The sequence below is a fragment of the Serinus canaria genome, chromosome 25 (assembly GCF_022539315.1).
Source record: "Serinus canaria isolate serCan28SL12 chromosome 25, serCan2020, whole genome shotgun sequence".
Lineage (NCBI taxonomy): Eukaryota > Metazoa > Chordata > Aves > Passeriformes > Fringillidae > Serinus > Serinus canaria.
The window spans coordinates 11,265,463-11,287,126 of record NC_066338.1 but is presented as its reverse complement, the minus strand read 5'-3'; the positions used below and the strand labels follow the sequence as shown (position 1 = coordinate 11,287,126).

General features: G+C 55.4%; 1 protein-coding gene across 18 annotated transcripts; it reads right to left on the bottom strand.

Moving 5' to 3' along the window:
* Positions 1-2,133: 2,133 nt before the first annotated feature.
* On the bottom strand, positions 2,134-20,971 carry TPM3 (tropomyosin 3). 18 transcript variants are annotated; one of them, XM_018924328.3, is made up of 12 exons: positions 20,785-20,971; positions 20,323-20,448; positions 14,999-15,132; positions 14,085-14,202; positions 13,802-13,872; positions 12,972-13,047; positions 11,864-11,926; positions 11,656-11,725; positions 9,815-9,893; positions 7,955-8,018; positions 3,818-3,938; positions 2,134-3,286 (listed from the first exon to the last, which is right to left on the bottom strand). In XM_018924328.3, the coding sequence occupies exons 1-11, from the start codon at positions 20,896-20,898 to the stop codon at positions 3,861-3,863; spliced, it is 993 nt and encodes a 330-aa protein (XP_018779873.1). In that variant the 5' UTR covers positions 20,899-20,971; the 3' UTR covers positions 2,134-3,286; positions 3,818-3,860. The 18 variants fall into 18 exon arrangements, with proteins under 18 accessions (XP_018779873.1, XP_018779872.1, XP_018779876.1 ...); XM_018924327.3 differs by lacking the exon at positions 12,972-13,047 and adding an exon at positions 12,394-12,469 and having other exon boundaries at positions 20,785-20,965; XM_018924331.3 differs by lacking the exons at positions 20,323-20,448; positions 20,785-20,971 and adding an exon at positions 18,305-18,516.
* Between the last annotated feature and the right edge of the window lie 693 nt (positions 20,972-21,664).

Here is a 21,664-nt window from a genome sequence, read left to right as displayed (position 1 = left end):
CTTAAAACACCTTCTTCCCTCCCAGCCCCTCCCTCCTTCCCATTGGCAGTGCAGGGAAACAGGGCATGGGGAGGTTTTGGGTCAGTTATCACCCAAGTTCTTCTTCTGCTGCTCAGGGAGAGGAGTCCTTCCCCTGTGAGACCATGGGCTCCCTCCCACGGAGACAGTTCTGCAGGAACTTCTCCAGCATGAGTCGGCTCTCATGAGCAGCAACCCTGCTGCACCTGCTGCAAGGTGAATTCCCCCATGGGCACACAGCCCCCCCAAACTGCTGCAAGGTGAATTCCCCCATGGGCACACAGCCCCCCCAAACTGCTGCAAGGTGAATTCCCCCCACAGGCACACAACCCTCTAAAACTGCTGCAAGGTGAATTCCCCCCACAGGCACACAGCCCCCCCCAAACTGCTGCAAGGTGAATTCCCCCCACAGGCACACAACCCTCTAAAACTGCTGCAAGGTGAATTCCCCCCACAGGCACACAACCCTCTAAAACTGCTGCAAGGTAAATTCTCCCCATGGGCACACAGCCTCCCCATATTGCTGCAAGGTGAATTCCCCCCACGGGCACAGAGCCCCCCCCCAAAACTGCTGCAAGGTGAGTTCCCCCCACGGGAACACAACCCTCCCAAACTGCTGTGATGTGGATCTGGCTTCCCAGTGCAGTCCTCCAAGGCCAGGCTGCTCCAGCCTGAGAGCAGGGCCCCCTCTCTCCACTGGGACTCCCCCTGGAGCACAGCCTCCTCCAGGCATCCACTGCTCCAGCATGGGCACCTCTGCCACCTCTGCATCCCCATGGATCTCTGCATGTCCCCCATGGATCCCCATGGGCTCCAGGACACAGCTGCTTCACCATGGTCTCACCAGAGCCTGCAGAGGAATCTCAGCCCCAGCACCTGAAGCACCTCCTGCCCCTCCTCCTGCACTGACCTTGGTGTCACCATGTTGTTTTCCCTCACATGTTCTCACCTTCTCCTCTTCTCTGACTAGGAGAAAACTGTGTGACTTTGATTTAATTCTTAAATATGTCATCACAGAGGCGTTACCAGCCTCTCTCATTGGCCCAGCCTTGGCCAGCAGTATGTCCATCTTCAGAGCCATCAGGGATTGACTCTGCTGGACATGGTGGAAGCTTCCAGCAGCTTCCCACAGGAGCCACCTCTGTGGGCCCCCTGCTACCAAAAACCAGGTTATGCAAAACCAATACAGGGAAGAAATTTTTCCTTGTGAGAATGGTGAGACCCTGGCACAGATTGCCCAGAGCAGCTGTGACTACCCCATCCCTGGAAGTGTTCAAGGCCAAGTTGGATGGGTCAGGGCTGGACCCCTTCCTGTGAAGAAATTTTCTCTAATATCCAATATTAACCTCCCCTGGCACAACCTGAGGCCATTTCCTCTTGTCCTGTCCCTGTTCCCTGGGAGCAGAGTCTACCCCACCTCACTGTCCCCTCCTGTCAGTTGTGCAGAGCCAGAAGGGCCCTCTGAGCCTCCTTTTCTCCAGGCTAAGTCCCCCCCAGCTCCCTCAGCCACTCCTCCTGCTCCAGCCCCTTGCCCAGCTCCATTCTTTTCTCTGGATGCACTCCAGCCCCTCAAGGTCTTTCTTGTCATGAGGGACCCAAAAGTGACCCCAGGGTTTGTGGTTCCTCAGCAGTGGCCAGCACAAGGGACAGGCACTGCCTGGTCCCACTGCCACACCATGGCTGGTACCAGCCAGGTGCCCTTGGCCTCTTGCCCAGCTGGGCACACACCAACTTATGTGCAGCTGCTGCCAACCAGCACTCCCAGGTTGTTTTCCAGCTCTGCAGCCACTTTTCCCTAAGTCTGGAGCACTGCAGCAGGTTGTGGTGACCCAAAGACAGTACCTGGCACTTGGCCTTGTTGCCAGTCACACTGCTGGACCAGGCTTTGCAGATCCCTCTGCAGAGCCCTCCAGCAGATTAACACTTCCACCCAACTCAGTGGTCTCCAAACTGACTGAGGAACTCATCAGTTCTGCTGTCTGAGGAACTCACAGTCCTGCTTTAGCACTCCTGCCCTGGGAAGTGCTACTTACCGTGTGCTGGTCCCACCCCCAAGGGATGGGCACGTACACCATCCCCCACAAGCCCGCACAGTAAAGCTCTGCAGCCAGCAGCCATGTGGAGGGATCAGTTTTTATTTCAAAAGACAGTAACACAATTTTTCAATTTAGTATCAAAACACTGGATATGTTTTTTGTCTCCAGATTGGCCCCAAAAACTGCTACAACCAGGCAGCATGCTCCAACCACAAGTTACTGCGAGCGTGACAGTGCCACACTCACACCTCACAACACAACACATCAGCAATGCACAGAGAGATGGCTTGTACTCAATTAAGACAATAAGAGCAGTCCTGGGCAGGAGGGAAGGCTTGGCTCCCTCCCTCCAGGTAGGCAAAAACACTTCTCCAAGGACACAAGGCTGTTGTACTTAAGTTGTTAAGTGTAACCCAGTGATGAGCAGTGAAGCTTGGTGCATCAGCACTTAGTGAAGGCAAAGTCAGCTCCAGGGTAGCAATGGGTTACAGGGACAGTGGCTTTTCTAAGCTCTTTGGGTGTGGAGGGCAAGGGACACAATCCCTGTGAAGGTTCAGTTGGTTCAATTGTTCAGATGACTGGCTTGGCTTAAGAAAAAAACAACAACCCCCCAAAAGAGACATCTTTCACCCAAGTTGTTCCTTCCCAACATAGAGCTACCTTAAAGCTAAAAACTGAACTGTGCTTTTGGCAAACAGCTCCTGGAAAAGGAAGTTCTCTCAACAGGCTGTCACCCTAGCCTGGCTACTCTGACTCACAGCCAGAACCATCATATCCGTTTCCTGCCCTGCCAAAGCAGGGTGGCCCAGAGCCAATTAACAGAAGGTAAATACCAAATTCTAAAGCCAAGAGCTCTGAAGTGTAGCTCACCAGCCTCACACGTTATTTGGAATGTTTATAATGGTCGCTACAAAAAAAGGTAGTTACAAAATGTGTACATCTCAAACATGCTCTCCAAACATTATTGCATTGTTTACTTCCCTTAATGATGCTGTTTGAAGCTCTGCCCAACCTGGTGGCCTTTAACCCTGGAACTAAGGAGATTTGTGTTTGGTCAAGTTGGCAACAGAAAGTAAACTCTGGTGCCAGGGTTAGAGGGCAGCAGCAGCTGGGCTGGCATCGCATGGCAGAGGCAGTGGCAGGGATCCATTACATCTCATTCAGGTCTAGCAGGGTCTGGTCCAGCATTCTTTGCGTGCAGAGATGCTCCTCTTTGGTGGATTTCAGTTTATCTGGCAAAAACAAGAGTCCAGAGTTACTAATCAGCATCAGACAAGGGAGAGTCCTTTGCCAAAGAAAGCTTGTGCCAGCCCCTTCCCCACGCAGCTGCAGCGATCCTGGGGCTGGAGTGCCTGGCTGGGTGCAGCTGGAAGCTTTGAGGTTACCTGGCTCGTGTGTAGCCCTCGCCTCTCACACTGCTGGTGCTCCCAGAATGGCCACGGTGCACCTTTAGCCAGAGCTCTGGTCAGTGTTTCACATGCAGGAGTCTCTGACTGCAGCCAGCTGTTCCCAGGGCTTCCACACCTCCACAGCTGACACATGTGGCTCAGCAAGGCACCCTGGAGCAACACAGCCCTGGAACTCCAGCTGGTTGTGCCCCCCTTCCCCTCAGCCCAGGGCAGGGATGCCAAGGCCAGCAGCATTGAGCAGACCACCAGCCCCAAGGGCAGCGGGGCAGGAGCTGGAGCAGTGACAGGCAGAGTGAGGAGTGAGGGAGCTGCACCCTGCCCAACACTGCAGGCAGCTGTGCAGTCAATTCTCACATGTTCCTTAAGCCAGGATGAGAGCAGATCAGCAGCTAGTGCTCTAAGTAGGCTTTACTCCAAAGGTGAGCCCACCCATATCACTGGAGACATCCACATGCTGGGGCACTGGACAGACAGGCTGTGGAAAAATGTCCTTTAGGTACAGGCAGATTCCCAAAGCCACTCCCAACCTCCCCAGGGCCAGAAACTGCACAGAGAGAGAACAGCCTTCCTCGAGCATGAGCAACAGCAGCATTTAAATATTCCCTGCAGGCACCCAAGACACAGCCTCAGGCCGTGCATTTTGGCACTTGCTGTCAAGATGTCTGTGAGCTTTCCCAACCCATTCCAGGGCTCTGTAGCTGCACTGGGGTCAGGTCTGGGAAATTACTGCTGCCCCCAAACCTTCTCAGTAAGGGCTCCCCTAAATAGGAACATACTACAGGTGTGGAGTGTCTCACAGACCACAAGGTCAGTCCTTTATTGGTAGAAGCCATCATTCCATGCACCAGGAAATCCTACAGTCATTCAGCTAATAGTAAATTAAGTTGTAGCACTTGACAGGCAGCTTGGAGCAGACATAAGTCTAACTTCAGCCCACCCCTAATTTGGGGGTGCAGCAATTCTGGTTCCATGGAGGAGCCAGGCAGGACCCCCTGGACAAGCAAACAAGACTGGTCAAAACACAGCCAAGTCTGGGGGTGACTTCACCAAGAACAGAGGTTACCTTTATATAGTAAAAAAAGCTTAAATAAATTACAGGTTAAATCCAAGTGCCTCGTTAAAAAGCAGCAATTGCATAAAATTCGCAAGTCTGCCAGTGTTAATGATCAGATTTCAGTGTGGTCCACAGCAGTGGTGGTGGCAATAAGCTGTTAATGGGATTAGTGGGCCCCTTCTCAGTCACACAGATCATGCAGCATTAACTTCAGCTCGTTAGAGAGCAGGCGGTTTTTCTCAAGCTGGCTGTACAGGCGCTCTGCAGCAGCGACAGGATAAGGGAAACAAGAGGAAGAGAGAAAAAGAGAGAAAGGGAAGGTTAGTAGAGCACCAAGATGAGCACATCAAACAAGCTGTCTCCATACTGTGTGCTTCTGAGGACAGCCAGCTATTCCCAAAGGTTTGTCTTTCTCTAACTTGTGCTTCAGCCCAGGAAGATCACAGAGGAAGCCAAGTGTGGGCAGAAGTGAAAGTGCTGCCAAAGATGTGCAAAGGCAAAGAAAGGAAGAAGAGACACCAGAAGAGGAGCCTGCAGGCAGGGCTGGGCTGGACCCCAGCAAGGACAGAGATCTGGGATGTGCTTTAAGCCTGTGGAGCACACTGCAGAAATGAGTCCTGCCACAGCTGTTACCAGAAATAGCTTCCAGAGGGAGCCACACCACACTGCAGTGGGATTGACAGGGTTTGAACAGCAGGACAGGCACACCAGAACTGAGAATGAAAACATCTCATCCCTGGCCTGGAGGACCCTTCTCTGAGAACATGCCTGGTGCCACACTAACAACCCAGTTAGGCCTGGAGGCAGCAACTGCTTCAGGTACAGGACAAAGGGACTTCTGGAGCACAGAGTCCTCTTTTACATCTGCCCCAGAACAACTCCATGAGCAGGGCACAAGCTGTCACTGCCTTTGCAGCTGTGGCCTCTGCAGTCCTGTCCTTAGAGGCCCACAGAGGTCCAGCAGCCACCGCATCCTTGAGCACTCACACTCATCAGCATGCCTGGCCCCTTTCCAGATCAGTCATGTCTCAGGGCTGGGTGGCCACAACCAGACACTACAGAGAACACATTCAGCATCTCTCCTGCTCATCTGCATGGGCAGACTCCTCCCAGCCTGACACCTCCAATTCCTGCACTTTGGGGAATTCCAGGCAGGAAAAAAAACCCTTACACATCATCTTCCAGCCTGGCAGAAGTGACCAGCACCACCTGCAGTGACACACAGTGTGATGCCTCTGCTGGAGGAGTGAGCCCAGAGCACAGCCTTGGCCTTGGCCTTGGCCTCTAATCTTTGTACTATGGGGTCCTAAGACTCTTAGGCACCTGTGGATGCCATGGAACAGAGAAAGAGAAAGAGCAAGAGTTCCTCACATTGGCTTGTGAGAATTTTTAGGAAGTTACAAGGATGTGATAACTTGTTAAGTATAAACAATCTGAAGGTGGTGTTTTTCTACTTTGTCTTTCTGTTTTTCTCAAGGACAGTGTGTGAGGAAGATATTTTTGTTAGTTAGCCAATCAAACAGAATCTATCATATCACTCTATTTAAACCATGTGGTTCTCTTGAATAAAACCTTCTTTTACTCTTTCTACAATCCTGCCTCCTGCCTGTTCCTGTGTCATTCTCGATGCAAGAGTGACAAGCACCCCCTGAAGGGGACCTACACCATTCCTCATTGCTTTCAATCTTGGAATATTTTGCTCTTGAACAAGACCTAGCTGAGTGAAATTCCAGAAAGTGGAGTGGTTTACATGGAGCAGCCAAAGCACATCACCCTCCCCAGTCTCAGCTCAGTCCCTCCAGTGTAACACTTGCACACAGAGGGGTAAGCTCAACTTCAGCTTCACTCTCAGCTTCTCTCAGCTCTCAGGACCCTCTAACTGCACTTTGCTCTGCAGGAGAGGGCAGTAATGTTGATTGATTGTCCCTTCTTTAAAGCCTCCAAGGGACCAAGGCACAGGCAGAGAAGCCAACGATTTCTGACCTACCGCAATGGGGAAGTTGAGGGAAGTTGTGGGTATGTGGCATCCTGGCCCATGCCTTGCACAACAGCTGCTACTCCTGTGAGGGACTCTGGCTCCATGCTGTTCTGAGCAGCCCCAATGCCAGGCCCCAGACCGGAGAGATCCAGGCTGGTCCTGGGTCTCCCCAGTGGCAGAGGATGAGAGTGAACCGTGCTCAGTAGAATTTGGTGCAACAGCTCACAGCTTCCAAGCAAATATTCCTGCTTGTGTACAGGGACCTGATGATTCACCCACACAAGGCAGCAGACTGGAGTGTTTAGTATGACTAAACTTCCCAGACTTCAGGAACAGCTTCTCCACATAGAACACCTGTCCAGGTCTGCAGCAGCCACGCCTGCTCCCTTCTCTGCCCACCCCCGGGGCAGCCTCACCAGGTATCCCTGCCACTGAGGGAGCCCCAAGAGCTGGCCCTCCTGGTCAGTTAACCTGTGTTTGCAGCACTCCCACATCACAGCACAGCTCCCAGTAACCAGCCTGCACAGGCTGTGCAATCCAGTCAGACCAGATACCTCCAAAACCTCCCAGGGTAACCATTGCATCACCCACCCACATACCCATCCACCACCCAGAGTGGATTCCTCCTGGATGAGTGGGGAAAGGGCCTGCCACAGCCCAGCCTTGGATAACATTCCTGGGAACACCCCTGAGCAGAGCAGAGCCACCAGCTCCCCACAGCAAAAGGCAGGGTGCAACCAGATCTCCCTGTGAGGAGAGAGGCCCTGCCTGAGGGCAGGCTGCCACCTCCCACCACTGACAATCACAGAAGGTGTGAGGTTGAAAGGGACCACTGGGGGTTATCTGGTCCAACCTTCCTGCTCAAGCAGGGTCACCCCAGAGCACTTGGTACAGGATTGTGTCCAGATCATTCTGGAATATCTCGAGTGAGGGAGACTTCATGTGGTATCTGGGCAATCTGCTCAGTGCTCAGTAACCAACACAGGAAAGAAATTCTTTATGTTCAGGTGGGACTTCCTGGGCATCAGTTTCCATGTGTTGCCTGTCCTACTGCTGGGCACCACCGAGCAGAACCTGGTCCCTCCTCTGACACCCTCCCTTCAGATACTGATAGACAATGATGGTGTCCCTGTTGTCTAAAGGGCAGACAGTGGAACACTGGACTGGAAGCCCTCATATTTACAGAAGCCCTGCCCCCTGCTCCCACAGGATCCAGATCCACAACTCCAGCTGCAGCTGGGTTACTGAAGAGTTCTGGGCTCCTGCTTTGTGCTCATGGGGCACAGCCACTGCCCCACATCCCAGGAGAGTCAGCCCACACTTTGAGATTCCTTGAATGCTCCCTCCCTTCCCCACCTGCCACCAAAGGCAGAGTGGGTGGGACAGGCTGGGGCAGGTGAGTGTGCCTAGATTATCCTGACTGCCAGTGCTGTCACATGGAGAGCAGAAGGGCACAAACCTGAGAAAGCCACGGGAAGTGTCCCATGTCATCAGAACTCTGCTCACGGAGGGCTCTTCGGGCACTGGGGCAGATGAACCAGTCCAGAAAGGAAAAAGTATTTGACCAACCAACATGAGGCAGCACATGCCATTTTGAGAGCTGACCTGTGTTTATCATACCACATCAACCAGCAACAGCTCCAGCAGTGACACACGCCAGGCGTCCACAGCCCAGTGCCAGTGCTCAGTGGGAAGCTCCATGCCACACTCCTAGAAGGATCCTGCAGCTCCCAGCCCCTGCATGGGGAGGGAAGGGCTCTGCAAAAAGATTCCCTGGCTCAGATGCTCACAGCCCTGCTGCAGTGCCTTCTCATTCCTGAAGCAAGAGGCCACACATCCTTCCCCCTGGCACAGGCAGCGCCTCACACCCAACCAGTTCTGCCCCAGTGGAGATCAGCCAGTGCTCACACAGTATTTATTGGCTTCCATAGCCTGGCTAACAACTATCAGGTGTGTGACCTCCCACAGCAAGCCAGTGTTTGGCAACCAATGCTGGTGAGCACTCCAAAGCAGGCAGGAATGAGGAGTGTCTTCAGTCAGGCACAGATCCAGGGCCTCCTGCTTCAACCCCCAGCCTCCAGTTTGACCCCACAGGCCCTGTCTGCAAAGCTGCCATCACATCTGGGAGCCAGTGACACACCTTAAAGAAAAATCCAGCATGCTAGTGAGGTCTGTGCTCCACTCAGAGTGACACCAGTTTGAAGGCAATGCTGAGACAGCTACACTAAAGCAGCAAGTGGTCACGAGAAACCCATTTCTCAAAAGCAACAGCCATTTATACAGGAACTGTTTTCCTTAAAAAAGGTGACATCATGCTCGAGCAAGAGGCAAGAGAAATACAAAAAGAGCTTTATGGCTCCACACAAGATATGCAGATGAGAACAACATCCTCCCCACACCCCCAACACAGAAAGGGCAGCCCCTCAGAGCAGGCTGTGTCTGGCACATCAGGTCACACAAAGGGAGCTTTGTTTGGGAGCAAGAGCAGCAGAACTGGGGGGCTGCTGCTGCTGCTTCCGTGTCTTTACAGCACCCATTCCCAGAGGTGCCCTGTGCACAGTAACTGAAAAAAGGTACTGGAATTCAGAGTGAGATGAAGAGAGCGTGAATGCCGGGTGCAGATGCAGAACAAGCCACCAAGCAGAGAGACAAATCCAAAGTGGAGTTTGGAACCACAAGACTTATCTGTGTGAGACAGAAGGAGACACTAATTTTAAGAAAAGCCTCAGTGTTTGTGCACAGCAAACTCTGCGGAGGAACGCTGGGACACTCGTGTTAAGGCTCTTCTGTGTGGGGTGAGGACCTGGCCTCTCCTGGGTTAGTGCGAGGACCAGACAGAGCAGTTGTTAGCAGCACCCACTGCAGATCTGAACAAAGCTAAGGAGCGAAGTTGCAGAAACACACAAGTTCAGCTACTTCCACAGATCAGTTCATGATCTGGCCCATCTCAAGCCTATTGTGGCAATTCCTAAGGAATCACCTGAGCACTATCCACAGCCTCTTCCAGAAGGAATCCTGAGACCGTGGCCCAGTGGCTCCAGCAGATGACAAAGCCACATTTCCTGAGAAAGCCTTTCCCAGTGGGAATGGGAATTGCACTCAAATTTAAGTCAGAACCCTTTCAGGCCAGCACAGCACTTGGTTACACATGCAGACCACAAGGACCTAGAGTTAGAGGATGGCATGCTGGGGCTCCTTGGGCAGATCTGTAGAAGTAACTTGGACGACTCTCCAACTACAGAAACCACAGCAAACCAAGCAAGCACTGGCGGTCCAGGCTGCTGAAGCGAGAGGCGAACGCCAGCCAGCTCATATTTACATGGAAGTCATGTCATTCAGGGCGTGGTCCAGTTCCTCACTAATTGCTTTGTACTTCAGTTTCTGGGCATAGAGCTCATCTAGAAGAGGTTTAGGAGGAGAACAAAAGGAAAACAATGAGGGAAGGCAAAGAGTTCTTCCAACACTCTGGGGTGGGAAAAGCACGATGGTGTACACGAACAGAAGAAAATGAAGTTAGGTGTGGAGCCACCACGACTCCATGCTCATCCCCAACAATGAACAGGAGGGTTCCAGCAGCCTGAGGACCAACTGACCCACAAGTGCCTTCCAGGATTACAATCCAGCTCCGAGGGCAGCAGAGCCAAGCACTCAACCACATCACCTTGTAAAAACAAGCTGTCCAGCTAGGTCAGCAGGAACCAGTGTCAGGAGGAGCAGCAGGGAAAGGCAACTCCATCCACTTAGGGAGAAGCTTGTTACACCTAAGGAGAGCACTGATAATTGAGGTGCTTTGTTCTCACCTGTGTCTCAATGCAAAGACTGGCTTGGGAGAAATCAGTCCTGTAATAGAGCTGGGCATCAGAGGAAATTCCAATCCTGCAGGATGCAGTGAGGTGGGGGAGCAGACTGGCCACACCAGTGTTCTCCATCAGATAATGGAGTAGACAGGCAGCTCTCTGCCTCCAGGGAGGGGTGGGCCTGGAACTGTGCTGACACATCCCTGAGCCCTGCAGAGCTGGCACAGACAGCTCCAGCTCTGGCAGCTGGGCTACAGTACAGCTGGGCTTGCTGTTAACAGCCTCACAGAGCCTGGGGAACTTTGTCAGTTGTCATGAACTAGGTCACTTCAGCAGCAAGGCTGTAGTCTGGAGCCAACTCTCAATCAACAGGTTTCAAGGGACACATGCAGGGATTTGGAGGACTTTTTGCAGTTCCAAATAAAAGCTTGTCCTGGACCATGAGGTGGCTCAGATTGCTGCTTGGCTGCAGTTCTGGAACAGCTCAGCTGACACCATTGCTATTTGTAGATAATAAACCTCCAGAGTGACTCCAGACAGTAGGATAGTGCTTTGTATCTCCAAGAGCTGGCACTAAAAGACCACAAAGGCACACCTGTGGTCAAGGTAGTAGACCTGTAAGGGTTTTGGTTTACCAGCACCACCACTCCAGACACAGCAATCCACAAAAGAATCTGGCCACAGTCCCAGATTTAAGGGAGGCAGCTGAAACCTTCTCCTTCTGTGGCTTGGGGCAAGGTTCTGCAACCGCTGGCCTCAGGAGTTTTCCTGAAGGACTGTGTGAAGGAATGGGAGGAGGAAAGGAACCCACCCTTGGCATAGGCTGACTACCCCATGGACTGAACTGCTGGGGAATTTAACCTCGGTTCAGGACTCACACTGGGGAGTCTGAGTCTTCATGGGGGCTGTTTCAGACTCACTGACTCCTGTGGTTGACCTGCAAGACCCCATTTGCAGTAGGCAGCACATGCATGATGTTCTGCACACAAGTATGTTATTGTGACCAATTCTTACAAGTGCAGGTGCTTCTTTCCTATGCCACTCCTAAATGAATTGGATTAAGCTGGGGCACAGGGATCTAGTTACATTCCTGAGGACATCACTACCAAAATACAAAAGCTATCTAGATAAGGCCAGGTGTCTGGATCAAGAGCTTAAGACCTGCTGCAGCACAGGGGAACTGTTTTCAGAGCAGAGGCACAGGGCAGGACTGTTGCCAAGCCTCACCTTGGAAGCCAAGTGGGATAATGCTCCAAGGAACGAGGAGCACAGCAGCCTGTCTGCTCTCCAGCTACCTGAGACACAGCCCTCCTTAGCTTCTCTCTCAACACCCATTGCTTGGTTTCCTATCCCCAGAATGTACCTTCCAGATCATCAATGGTCTTCTCCAGCTTGGCTACGGAGCGTTCAGCAAATTCAGCACGGGTCTCTGCCTGCCAGACAGAAATAAGCCAGTGAGTGCAACAGCTCTACAGGAAAGGGCACCAGTCCAAGGACATGGACTTCACATCTCTTCCCAGTCAAGCTGAGGCCAGGTCACCCAGCTGGGCCATCCTGACATGGTCACTCACCTCTTTGAGTTTATCAGTCAGAATCTTGATCTCTTCTTCATATTTATCCTCTTTTTGAGAGTACTGTGGAAAAGGAGTTAGCAGTCAGCAGCCCCAGATACCTCCCTCTCCAGAGAGCCCACAACTACAGAGGGCAGCATAAACTCCTCACTGCAGCACACATGACAACAGAACCTCCCACCTGGGAGTTGTTCACATCCTCACCCAAATCCAACAGGACTAGGTCAGGTGGCAAGTCTCACATCATGCATGGAACACAAACTTGGATGCAGAAAAATTCTCATCTTAACATTTTAGCAGCTTAAACATCCCGGCTGATTGAGTCTGCCCCAAGGGAAGGGCAGCCAGGCTTCCCCCACCCCAGCTTCCAAGCCCTCCAATGAAATACCTGAGCCCTCCCAGCAGAGCAAGCACAGCGCTCCTGGCTTGCTTAAGACTGCAGTTGAATCATTTCCACCTCAGTGGGTGCTCTGCTGTTTACCCTCCTAGCACAACAGCAATGTTTCTGGCCCTGGGACAGGCAGCCCTACCTTCTCAGCCTGAGCCTCAAGAGACTTGAGATTGTTGGTGACATTCTTCAGCTCCTCCTCCAGCTCGGAACATTTACTGTGTGGTTTTGTAAGGAAAGGGGAAAAAAAAAAAGGAAAAGAAGAAGTGGGAGGGAAAGACAGGAGACAAGAAGTGAATCCACGTGCAGGGAAGATCAGGAAGTTCTTTAGGAGACTGTCTGAGATCAGACTGGATAGGACCCTGCTTTGAGGCACCTGTGCAGAAAGCAAGTTCCCTTTTTGCCTCTGAGCTCATGTTTGAAATATTCTGCCAGCACATGCACGGGGCACAGAGCTGAGCAGTAAAATGCAGACACAGGTTTCTGCCAGACTCGGAGTCTCCAAGGAGAAGCTTCACTTTTAGTGTGCTGTATGGAGGGAAGCTGTTCTGATGGACAGAAGGACAGCCACCACCACTGAAAAAGGGCTATATGGGGCCAGAGAAGACAGAATGTTCCAGGAGAGAGCGAGAGAGAGACGCAGTTAAGCTGAGGGGAGGAGCACAGTGAGGAGACCACATGAGTTTTGGTTTAATGGTTCAAGAAGGGAAAGGTTAGTACCTTTTCTTCGGCAACAGACAGACACTTCATGTTCTGGTCCATCACTCTGATCTGCTCCTGCAGCTCCCGGCAATGACTGTTAGTGACGGTCACACAGGGGCACAAGCCAGGTGGGGGCAAGGTCAAAAGGAGCACCAGAACCACACCACCACAGAGCAAAAAAGGGTGTGGGGGGGAAACACAAAAAAGTCATGGTCACAACATGCACATCTGGGCGGGAAGCACAGTGCTGCTGCTGCTGCATGCACACCAACTGTGTTAGACAAGGCCCAGAGCACAGAAAGGCTGACCAGCTCAAAGATCAGCTAAAGCACCTGGACACGTGAAAAGAGCCCAAACACCAGGATTTGTGTCTCTGCTCTGAGCAGAGGAAGCCCAGATTTCTGCTCAGCAGTGCAGAAGCCTGTAGTGGTTACTGTAAATACTTGGAGAGGCCCAGAGAGCAGCCTCAACCACAGCTCTGCTGTCAACCACCCCAAATGCCACTTCAGTCCCTGGCCCGGGAGGCCTCTGCCACTTCAGTACAAGCACTGTGAACCATCTTGTGACTGAACACACAAAGCAGTGCTGTGAATGCTGAGCAGAGGAGCTCTGCACCCTCCATGACTAGGGAGTGAGTCCATGCAAAGGGGCAGAGTGTCTCCACCCAAGGCAAACTTCAGGTCCTAGGTGGAGCTAATCCTGTTTCAAGGAGGGAAGTGCTTTCATTGCTTTCCTTTGCAGCCCTAAACCCACCCTGTGCTTCAGGCCTTGTGTAACAAGGTTAGCAATGCAGTGTTAGTGCCCATGCAGAGGCAGACCTGCCAGGGACATGCAAGCAGACTACTCACGACTCTGCAAGCTCAGCTCTCTCCTCAGTGCGCTCCAGATCCCCTTCAATGATCACCAGTTTCCGAGCAACCTGGAAAGGACAACCGGAGTCAAGAGGAAGGAGGAGAGTTTTGTGTTTGTAGGCTCTGCAGAGCAGTGAAGGGAAGGAATGCCTTCAGGAGCCACTGGAGCTGTGGGAAGCTCTTGGCCAAGCAGAGCACTGACGTGGCTCTGCCCCTAGGTTTGCTGTCAGCAGGAAGAGTCTCCTGGCCCAGGTCAGTATAGAGCACCCAAGGGTCTCACCTCCTCATACTTCCTGTCTGCCTCCTCTGCAATGTGCTTAGCTTCCTTGAGCTGGATCTCCTGCAGTTCCATCTTCTCCTCATCCTTCAGAGCTCTGTTTTCAATGACTTTCATGCCTCTGCCCAAAAGCAAGCACAAGGAGGGGAGATGTGTGAAACAATCTTGGAAAGCCAGCAGTGCAATGAGTTCCAGAGCATGAACAGCAGTCCCTGGAAGCACAGTACTTCTCAATAAGCCATGATTCCTCTGAATGCAGAAGGCAGAGGCCTCTGGGCTGATGTGAATACAGAAACCTCAATTGCTTGGAATTAACTTTGGAACATTCCCCCAGCAGATCACTGGGTTCCCACGCCAAGGGGAGTGCAATGCTGCTGAGAACAAGCCCAGCTGTCTTAGGGACTCAGCACAGCCAAGTCAAGCACTTCCCGCTCTGGAATGAAGGAAGAGCCAAGTCTCTCTATGGCAGGCCAGCAGCTGGGTCAGGCTGCTCACGGTGTGTGCAGGAGAAAGCACATCAGACAGCTGGAACTGGACCACTCCCCTCTGAATCACAGGCCAGGTCAGGGGACATCTCCCAGTTAGGGAGCATGCTGGCTGAGAGGCTGCCCCACCCGCAGCCACCTTTACAAGGCAGTGGTGTCCCTGAACCCATGTATTTCTCCTCCTTTGGAGGGGGGGATGCATGGTGGCACATGGCACTTCCTCACTCCCTAGCCTCAGGTTCCAGGACAATCAAGGCCATCAGCAGCCTCAGGTTCATCAGCATTAGTTTAGCTGCTCTGCATAAGCAGGCACTGAGTTCCTCATGCAGCCTTGATGTGGGATCTCTTCCCTCACTCTGGAAAGCCCAAAAAGCAAATTTGGGCACCGGACCCTCAGTGTCTGACAGAGTGCAAGCAGGAGCCCTTGCTCACCTTTCGCTCTCATCTGCTGCCTTCTCTGCCTCTTCCAGCTTCTGCAGAGCTGTGGCAAGGCGCTCCTGAGCTCGGTCCAACTCCTCCTCTACCAGCTGGATACGGCGATTCAAAGATGCCACCTCTGCCTCAGCCTGCAGGGAGCAGAGGAGGGCACTCAGCCCGGGCAGGGCAGCTGAGATCTGCCATGGGGTCAGCAGCAGCACACAGGAGCCCAAAGCAAAGCCAGGATGCTTCAGCCGCTCTCCCAGAGGCAAGCAGCACACTTAGCTCTGCAGCCTTCCTGCAGGCTTCTCGCTGTCAGCCTGCACTGCTCTGAGTTTAGGCCATAAACGCTAAGGAGATGACTTACACCAAGGGCTGCCTCTGCAGCTGCCAGGATCCCGCCAGGCCATTCATCACAGCCCTGTTTATCCACTACACCAGAGCATGCTGACAGCTGCCACTTAGCAGAGAGTCAGTTTACTGGTGTGATCTGGACATGAGCGTTGCTTGAGGCAAACGCTCTCACCAGCAAGGTGAGAAGGATTAACATGTCCGGGGAGGGATGTGCCAAGCTGTACTGGGTGCTGGCAAGCTGGGCTGGTCACAGGTGCTGCCCAGCCCCAGGGCTTGTTGCTGCAGAGCCCACAGCCCCAGCAGAGAGCCTGTAGTGCTTGAGGCTTCCCAGCAACTCACTAACAATCCAGAAATGGAGCAAAAGCCTTCTCCAGTCTTGAGACAGGTCAAGGAGGCTGTTCCCCAGTAATAGCTGCCTTGGTTCAGTCATACACATTGGGAGCTGGTGAAACTGACAGCCTGCAGACATTTGCCAGAAATGTGACTGGGGCTTTAAGGAACTGGCACAGATCAGAGGCCATCCCACCCCCCAGTCACTGCAATCCATGTCCTAGTCAGCCTTCAAAGAGGCCACAAGGTACAAGCCAGCCCCCATAGTGCCGTGCTGGCAACAGAGATGGTGGGGAACACAAACCATGCAGCTTTGTGCTCAGTTCATCACTCATGTGGCAGAGTCACACAAGTGCTCAGTAAGATAATACAGCACTGCCATCACCCTGTGGCTTGCTCCAGCGTTGAGTCAGAACACAGCCAGGGCAGGTAGACAGGACAGAAACTGCCCTTCAGTGTTGCTGAAAACAAAGCACCTCAAGGCCAAGGATGAAAATCCCTTCAGCGGCACTCCTCCTCTGGATCAGACCCAGACTAAACAGCCAACTAGAGACTCGCTGCAATCTTTTTGGGACCCTGGGGGCATGACCTGATTGGCTGTGAGGCCCCTGCTTACAGCCACATCCACTCCAGCCAAAGCCCAGGGGAGACCAGATGCTTTAGGGACTCTGATAACCCACTGGAGCCCCCTGGGGAGTCCAGAGTCCTGCTCCCCAACAGGATTATGAAGGCAGGCAGGCAGGAGTGCAGCCATTCCAGGGCAGCACTGTGATCTTCTGCAAAAACCCAGGCACAGGCACATGCCAGACTAACACGAAATACCCCAGCTGCACATAACAAAGCCCTTCCCAGCCACACCATGCCGAGGAGGGAGGAGCAGAGTGATGAAAGGCACCAGTGTTAAGAGTGGGGTCCAACACTGGTTGCATCCAGCTCCCAGAGGGGCTGTCTGAGCTCTTCCCCCCACTGGCACTGAGGCTCCCCTGGCAGGTTCCAAGGCCAGGCTGGGAGAGCACAGAGGAGCTCCCGTGCAGGTACACCCAGCTCTGGAGAAGCCCACACCCCTCTGGTGCCCAGAGCAAACACCCACCCAGCTGAAAGGGGAAGTGGTCTGCCTGAAGAGGAGCACAGCAATACCTTAAACAGAACCAGGAAGGAGGCTGCCTGACTGCATCTTTGCCCTATTAAAGGGGCTACCAGCTGTTGAGGACCTCCTCCTTCCTTCTCCCAGGCAACAGAGACACAGCAGAACAGTGAGCCTTCACTTCTTGACCCTTTGAACTGCATCACTCAGCCCTGACTTCCTGCAGGCAATGTTCAACCCAAAAACCACCAAAAACCACCCTTCATTTTGAGGAAGTGCCTCTCCCCTGCTGCAGCAGGGTCCTTACACCTCCGGCTCTGCTGCTTCTCTCTAGATACAGATGAAACTGTCAGAGCACTGGGTGACACTTCCAGGTGACTCTTTCAGACACCCCTGCTACAAGGGGCACATTCCTGTTATTCCATGCTTCCTTCACAAAGGCAGCCCTGAACCAGGGAGCACCTGGAGCCCAGCAAATCAAGGGAGAAGCTCATCCAGGCCTTCAGGACTCACCAGTGCTGTCCCAAGAGAGTCAAGAGGACTCCCCAGGACCCGGGGCCAGGCAAGTCCTGGGCACCATACTGGGAGCACTGGTTCTCTCCATCGAAGGAGGTTCAGGGAGCTGGGAAAAACACGCCTGTACCCGTGACAATGCTGCTATTACAAGGAGAATTCCTTATGTGGCTGCAAAGAAAGAGCCAGCTGAGGCCTGGGAGTGGCCGGAGCTTCTGCCATGGATCTGGGCAGCAGAGCCCGATCCACCCCTGGCAGTGCCACAGCGCTGTCACGGATACAGGCTCCAGCTCTCGTGGGGGGTGGAGGGGGGGCACTCAGATTCATGCTTCAAATGCAGCAAAGTCACTGCAAATCCAACGAGAGTCACGCTTAGATTCGAGCAAGGACCGGCCCCGTGTCACCTCATCCCTGTCCCCAAAACGCCACCAGCCCTGCCTGTGTCCCAGGCCCAGGGGAGGCGGCCACCTCCAGGTCCTGCCCGTGTCGCCTCGCCCCTGTCCCCGGCCTTTCCGGCGGTGAGCGAGAGCGCTGCCAGCTCAGATCCTGCTCTCGTGGCTCCCTCCTCCCTTTCGTGACTCCCAGCCTGCCTTCCCCTGCCGGTACCGCTCTGAGGGGCAGCGCAGAGCCCCGCTCGCCGGGCCGGGCAGGATGCGGGGCTCAGGAGGGCTCCTGCGCCGGCCGCATCCCGAGGGAGCCCGCTCCTTCCTTCCATCTTACCCCGCGCAGCTCCGGGCTCGGGGCCGCACAAGATGGCCGGGGCCTCCCCCTCCCCCCGGCCGGGTCCTCCCCCGCTGCTGTCCTCCCGGGACACCGGTAACAACGAGACAACGACAGGCCGCCCCCAGCCCCCCGGCCCCGGTGTCTGCTCAGCACCACGGGCGGGTCCCAGGGACCCAGGGGGAGCCATGGACGCAGAGCGAGAGCCCCGCTCCCAGCGGACACTTCGGCCCGGGCCGGCATCCCCGCGGCTCGGAGCGACCCCCGGTCCCGCGCGCCGCCCGCCCGGCTCTGCCCCCGCGCGGCGGCGCCGGCGGTACCTGCTCGCGGTTGCGGCGCTCGGCTTCCACCTCCCGCTGCAGCCGCTCCGCCCGCTCCTCCGCATCGTCCGCCTGCTGCTGCAGCACCTGGATCTTGCGCTTCACCGCCTCGATAGTGGTGGCCCCGGCCATGTTCGGTCCCTCCGCTCCAGCCCCGCCACCCCCAGACACCGGGACCGCGCCCGGAACGGCCGGGCGGAAGTGACGTCACTTCCGTTCCGCCCCGCGGTCTCGTTACCGGGGAGATGAGGAGCGGCAGGCGCGCCCGGGGCGTGGCGGGAGCACCGGGACCGGCACTGGGCGGGGGACGCACATCGGCCCCGGCGGGAACGGGGCACCGGCACCGGGCCGGGGGGGAGCACGGGGTGTGCCCCACGGGCACCTGGGTCCACCGGGACCCGCCCCATATGGGCGTGGGGGCACCGGGACTGGCCTCATGTGTCCCAGGGAGCAGGCGCGGCCTCACCGGGCTGGGAGCATCCACCCAGGCCCACACGGGCTTCCCGGGCCGGCCCCACGGAATCCCCCCTCACACCCGCCCCGCTCGGGCTGCCCTCGGCCTCGGGGCTGGTTCGGGCACGGTCCCGCCCCGGGCTCGGGCAGTGCCACCCCTGGGGAGCCCCCGGACTCTGCGGGCCTGCAGCCCACAGCCATGCAGCACATCCTGCTCCTTCCTTCCACCGGGGCACGGCTGTGGCCGCCAGGCTCCCGCTCCACTTCCATGTGTGAAATCCCGAAGTGAGAACCCTCCCGTGTCAAGGGGATAACGCTGCGAAGATCAGTGTTCATCAGAGCTGGGAGCTGTGTTCCTCCGTGTCGTGAGGATCATGGAGCCCTCCAAGAGCTCGATAAACGCATCACTGAGCGCTGGTACTGCTCTCATTCCCCACAAAGCCTATTTGTCAATGCTTCAAGTGTGTGGAAAGAAGGGAAGGGCTTCGGGCTGCTGCCTGAAACCCTCGGCAGCCAGGCAGGTGCTTGCTGCAGCAGCATTTGCCTGCCATGGCACGTCTGGCATGGCATGGTTCCAGGGGCGAGGTGGGAATCCAAAGGGCTCTGTTGGGCTGGAAGCACCTGGGAGGCAGCTCTGCCCTTTCACTGCTCCAGGGTGCAAAATCTCTCCACTTCCCAGAGCCAAGGGGAAACTGGGGGACCCCCATGGGCCACCCTGGGGGCAGCAGCCAGGAAAAGGGGCTCCAGGTGCACAGAGAGGGATCCACGGGGAAGCAAGTGGGGATGTGGTGACAGCAGAGAAAATGCCAACAAGGAGCAAAAGGGGCAAGAAAGCTGTGAGGGCAGGAAAAGCTCTGCAATGCTGCACTCGACACAAGCCAGTTCCAGTGCAGGGCTGGCCACAGAAACCTGCAGCAAAGCTCCAGGGCTCCGGAGCTCCCAGCGAGAGCAGCCCAGGCACTGTGCTGGGGCTCAGGCACTTCCCCACGAGCACGGTGGGAGAGGACGGCTCCTGCCTTCTCTGCATCAGAGCTGGGCTGCATGGCTCTGACACCGGAGCCTGAGACATCCCGGCCTCTCAAGGACTGCCAGGTCCTGACAGGTGACGAGCCGGGCCTCGTGCCTCTTGATGGCAGGAGAGCGGCCGCCGGCTGAAACCCTGCACCGCTCGCACCATTGTTTTCCTGGAAACAGCGGACAACAATAGCCGGGCTGTGCAATGCTCACGCTGCCCATGAGCCCCCGCCCGCAGGGGGATGAGGGCTCTCCCCTCCTCCGTCTCCTTCTCGGAGCTCGCCTCCACCACCCCCAGCCGTGACTCAGAGTTTCCTGGGGACACGTGGACCCCGTATCCCGCACTTGGGCTGCTTGCTGCCCGGCTCTGCCCTCCAGATTCGTCCTTCACAGGGCCGTTCTCTGCTCCTAGGCACCTACACAGTTTTACCGGGAGCACACTGAGCCCGACAGGGACCTTCCTGTGCCCCCAAGGGACCGGGAACGGCTGCAGTCCCACCAGGAAGGGGGGTAAGGCAACACTCAGTTTCCACCCTGCACCCCATACATACATCTGCTGCCTTCTTCTCTGCCAGCTCCAGCTTCTCCTGGGCGTCCTTCAGGGCCTCAGAGTATTTGTCCAGTTCATCCTCTGTCCCCTTTAGCTTCTTCTGCATGGCAGCTAGCTCATCCTCCAGCTGGAAGGACAGTGGTGTCACCACAGGTGGACACCACTCTGAACACCTGCACCCCAAGAGAGCCCTGCCTGCTCCATCCCAGGCTCAGCTCTGCCCCATGGCATCCCTCCTGCCCCTTCCTTGGGGCCAGCTCTGCCCCACGGTGTCCACCCCATTCCCACACCCCAGGGCTGTCCAGGGCTGTCCCACCCTCAGAGTGCCTTTGAGCTGAGGGATAGTGGCAGCTGTCACACTCTCATACCCCAGGCAGAGTCTCTGTTGGGTCTGGGCTCAGGGTAACCCAGCACAGGCATCCCCCACCACCCCTGGGATGGGGGCTGTGGCTCTCTGCCCTACCTGCTTGCTTCGCTCCTCCGCCTGCTTCTGCTCAGCCTCCGCCTGCTCTGCCCTGTCCAGGGCATTCTCCTTGTCCAGCTTCAGCATCTGCATCTTCTTCTTGATGGCCTCCATCCTCAGTGGGCCACGGGCACCAGTGGGCAGCGGGATGCACACAGACAGTGGGTGGCTAGGGCAGCTGTGGTGCCTGTGCCCCACTGACCGTTTATCAGCTCTGCCCAGCACAGTGGCTTTGCCTTTCTTGGGCTGAGCTGCCTCCCCACCTTCCCAAAAAGTCTGTGCTTGGAACCCATTGTGTGTCCTGGGGGCTCCTGGTGGTCACAGCCTTATTTGGGCTCCCGAGGACAGCTGGGGAGTTATAAAAAGCAGCAGCAGGTCTGCGAGAGGGGGTCCTGCATTGTTCCAGGTGCCCCCTCCCCCCATGCAACGAGACACCCTGGCTGGTGCCCCGAGTGCTTCCTCTGGATGTTGAACTGGGTCCGTGCAGAACTGGCATGAAGTCCCCAACCCCCATTTGCCTTCCAGGAGGGGCTTAGGATGTTTTGGTGGCCCTGGGCTGACATTTACCCCTGCCCAGGGGCGGCATAGAAAAGGGCAAGATCATCCTGGCACTATTTTGGGAGCAGGGGCTTGGCCAAAAGTGTTTGGATCTGCGGGGAGCAGCAGGGGAAACTGCCCCCAGTGCCAGGGGCAGAGACCCTCAGGAGCCTGCTGAGCCTCAAGCCCAGCTCCTGCTGGGGTGGTGCTTGGTCCTGAGGGGCAGGATGCTGTTGGCAGCTGGAGGAGCAGTTTCCCCAGGTGCAGGGAGGAATTCTCAGGGCAAGTGATGGCACTTTGTCTGCAGCTGAGGGATTTGCAGCCTCCTCATGCCGGCCCAGAG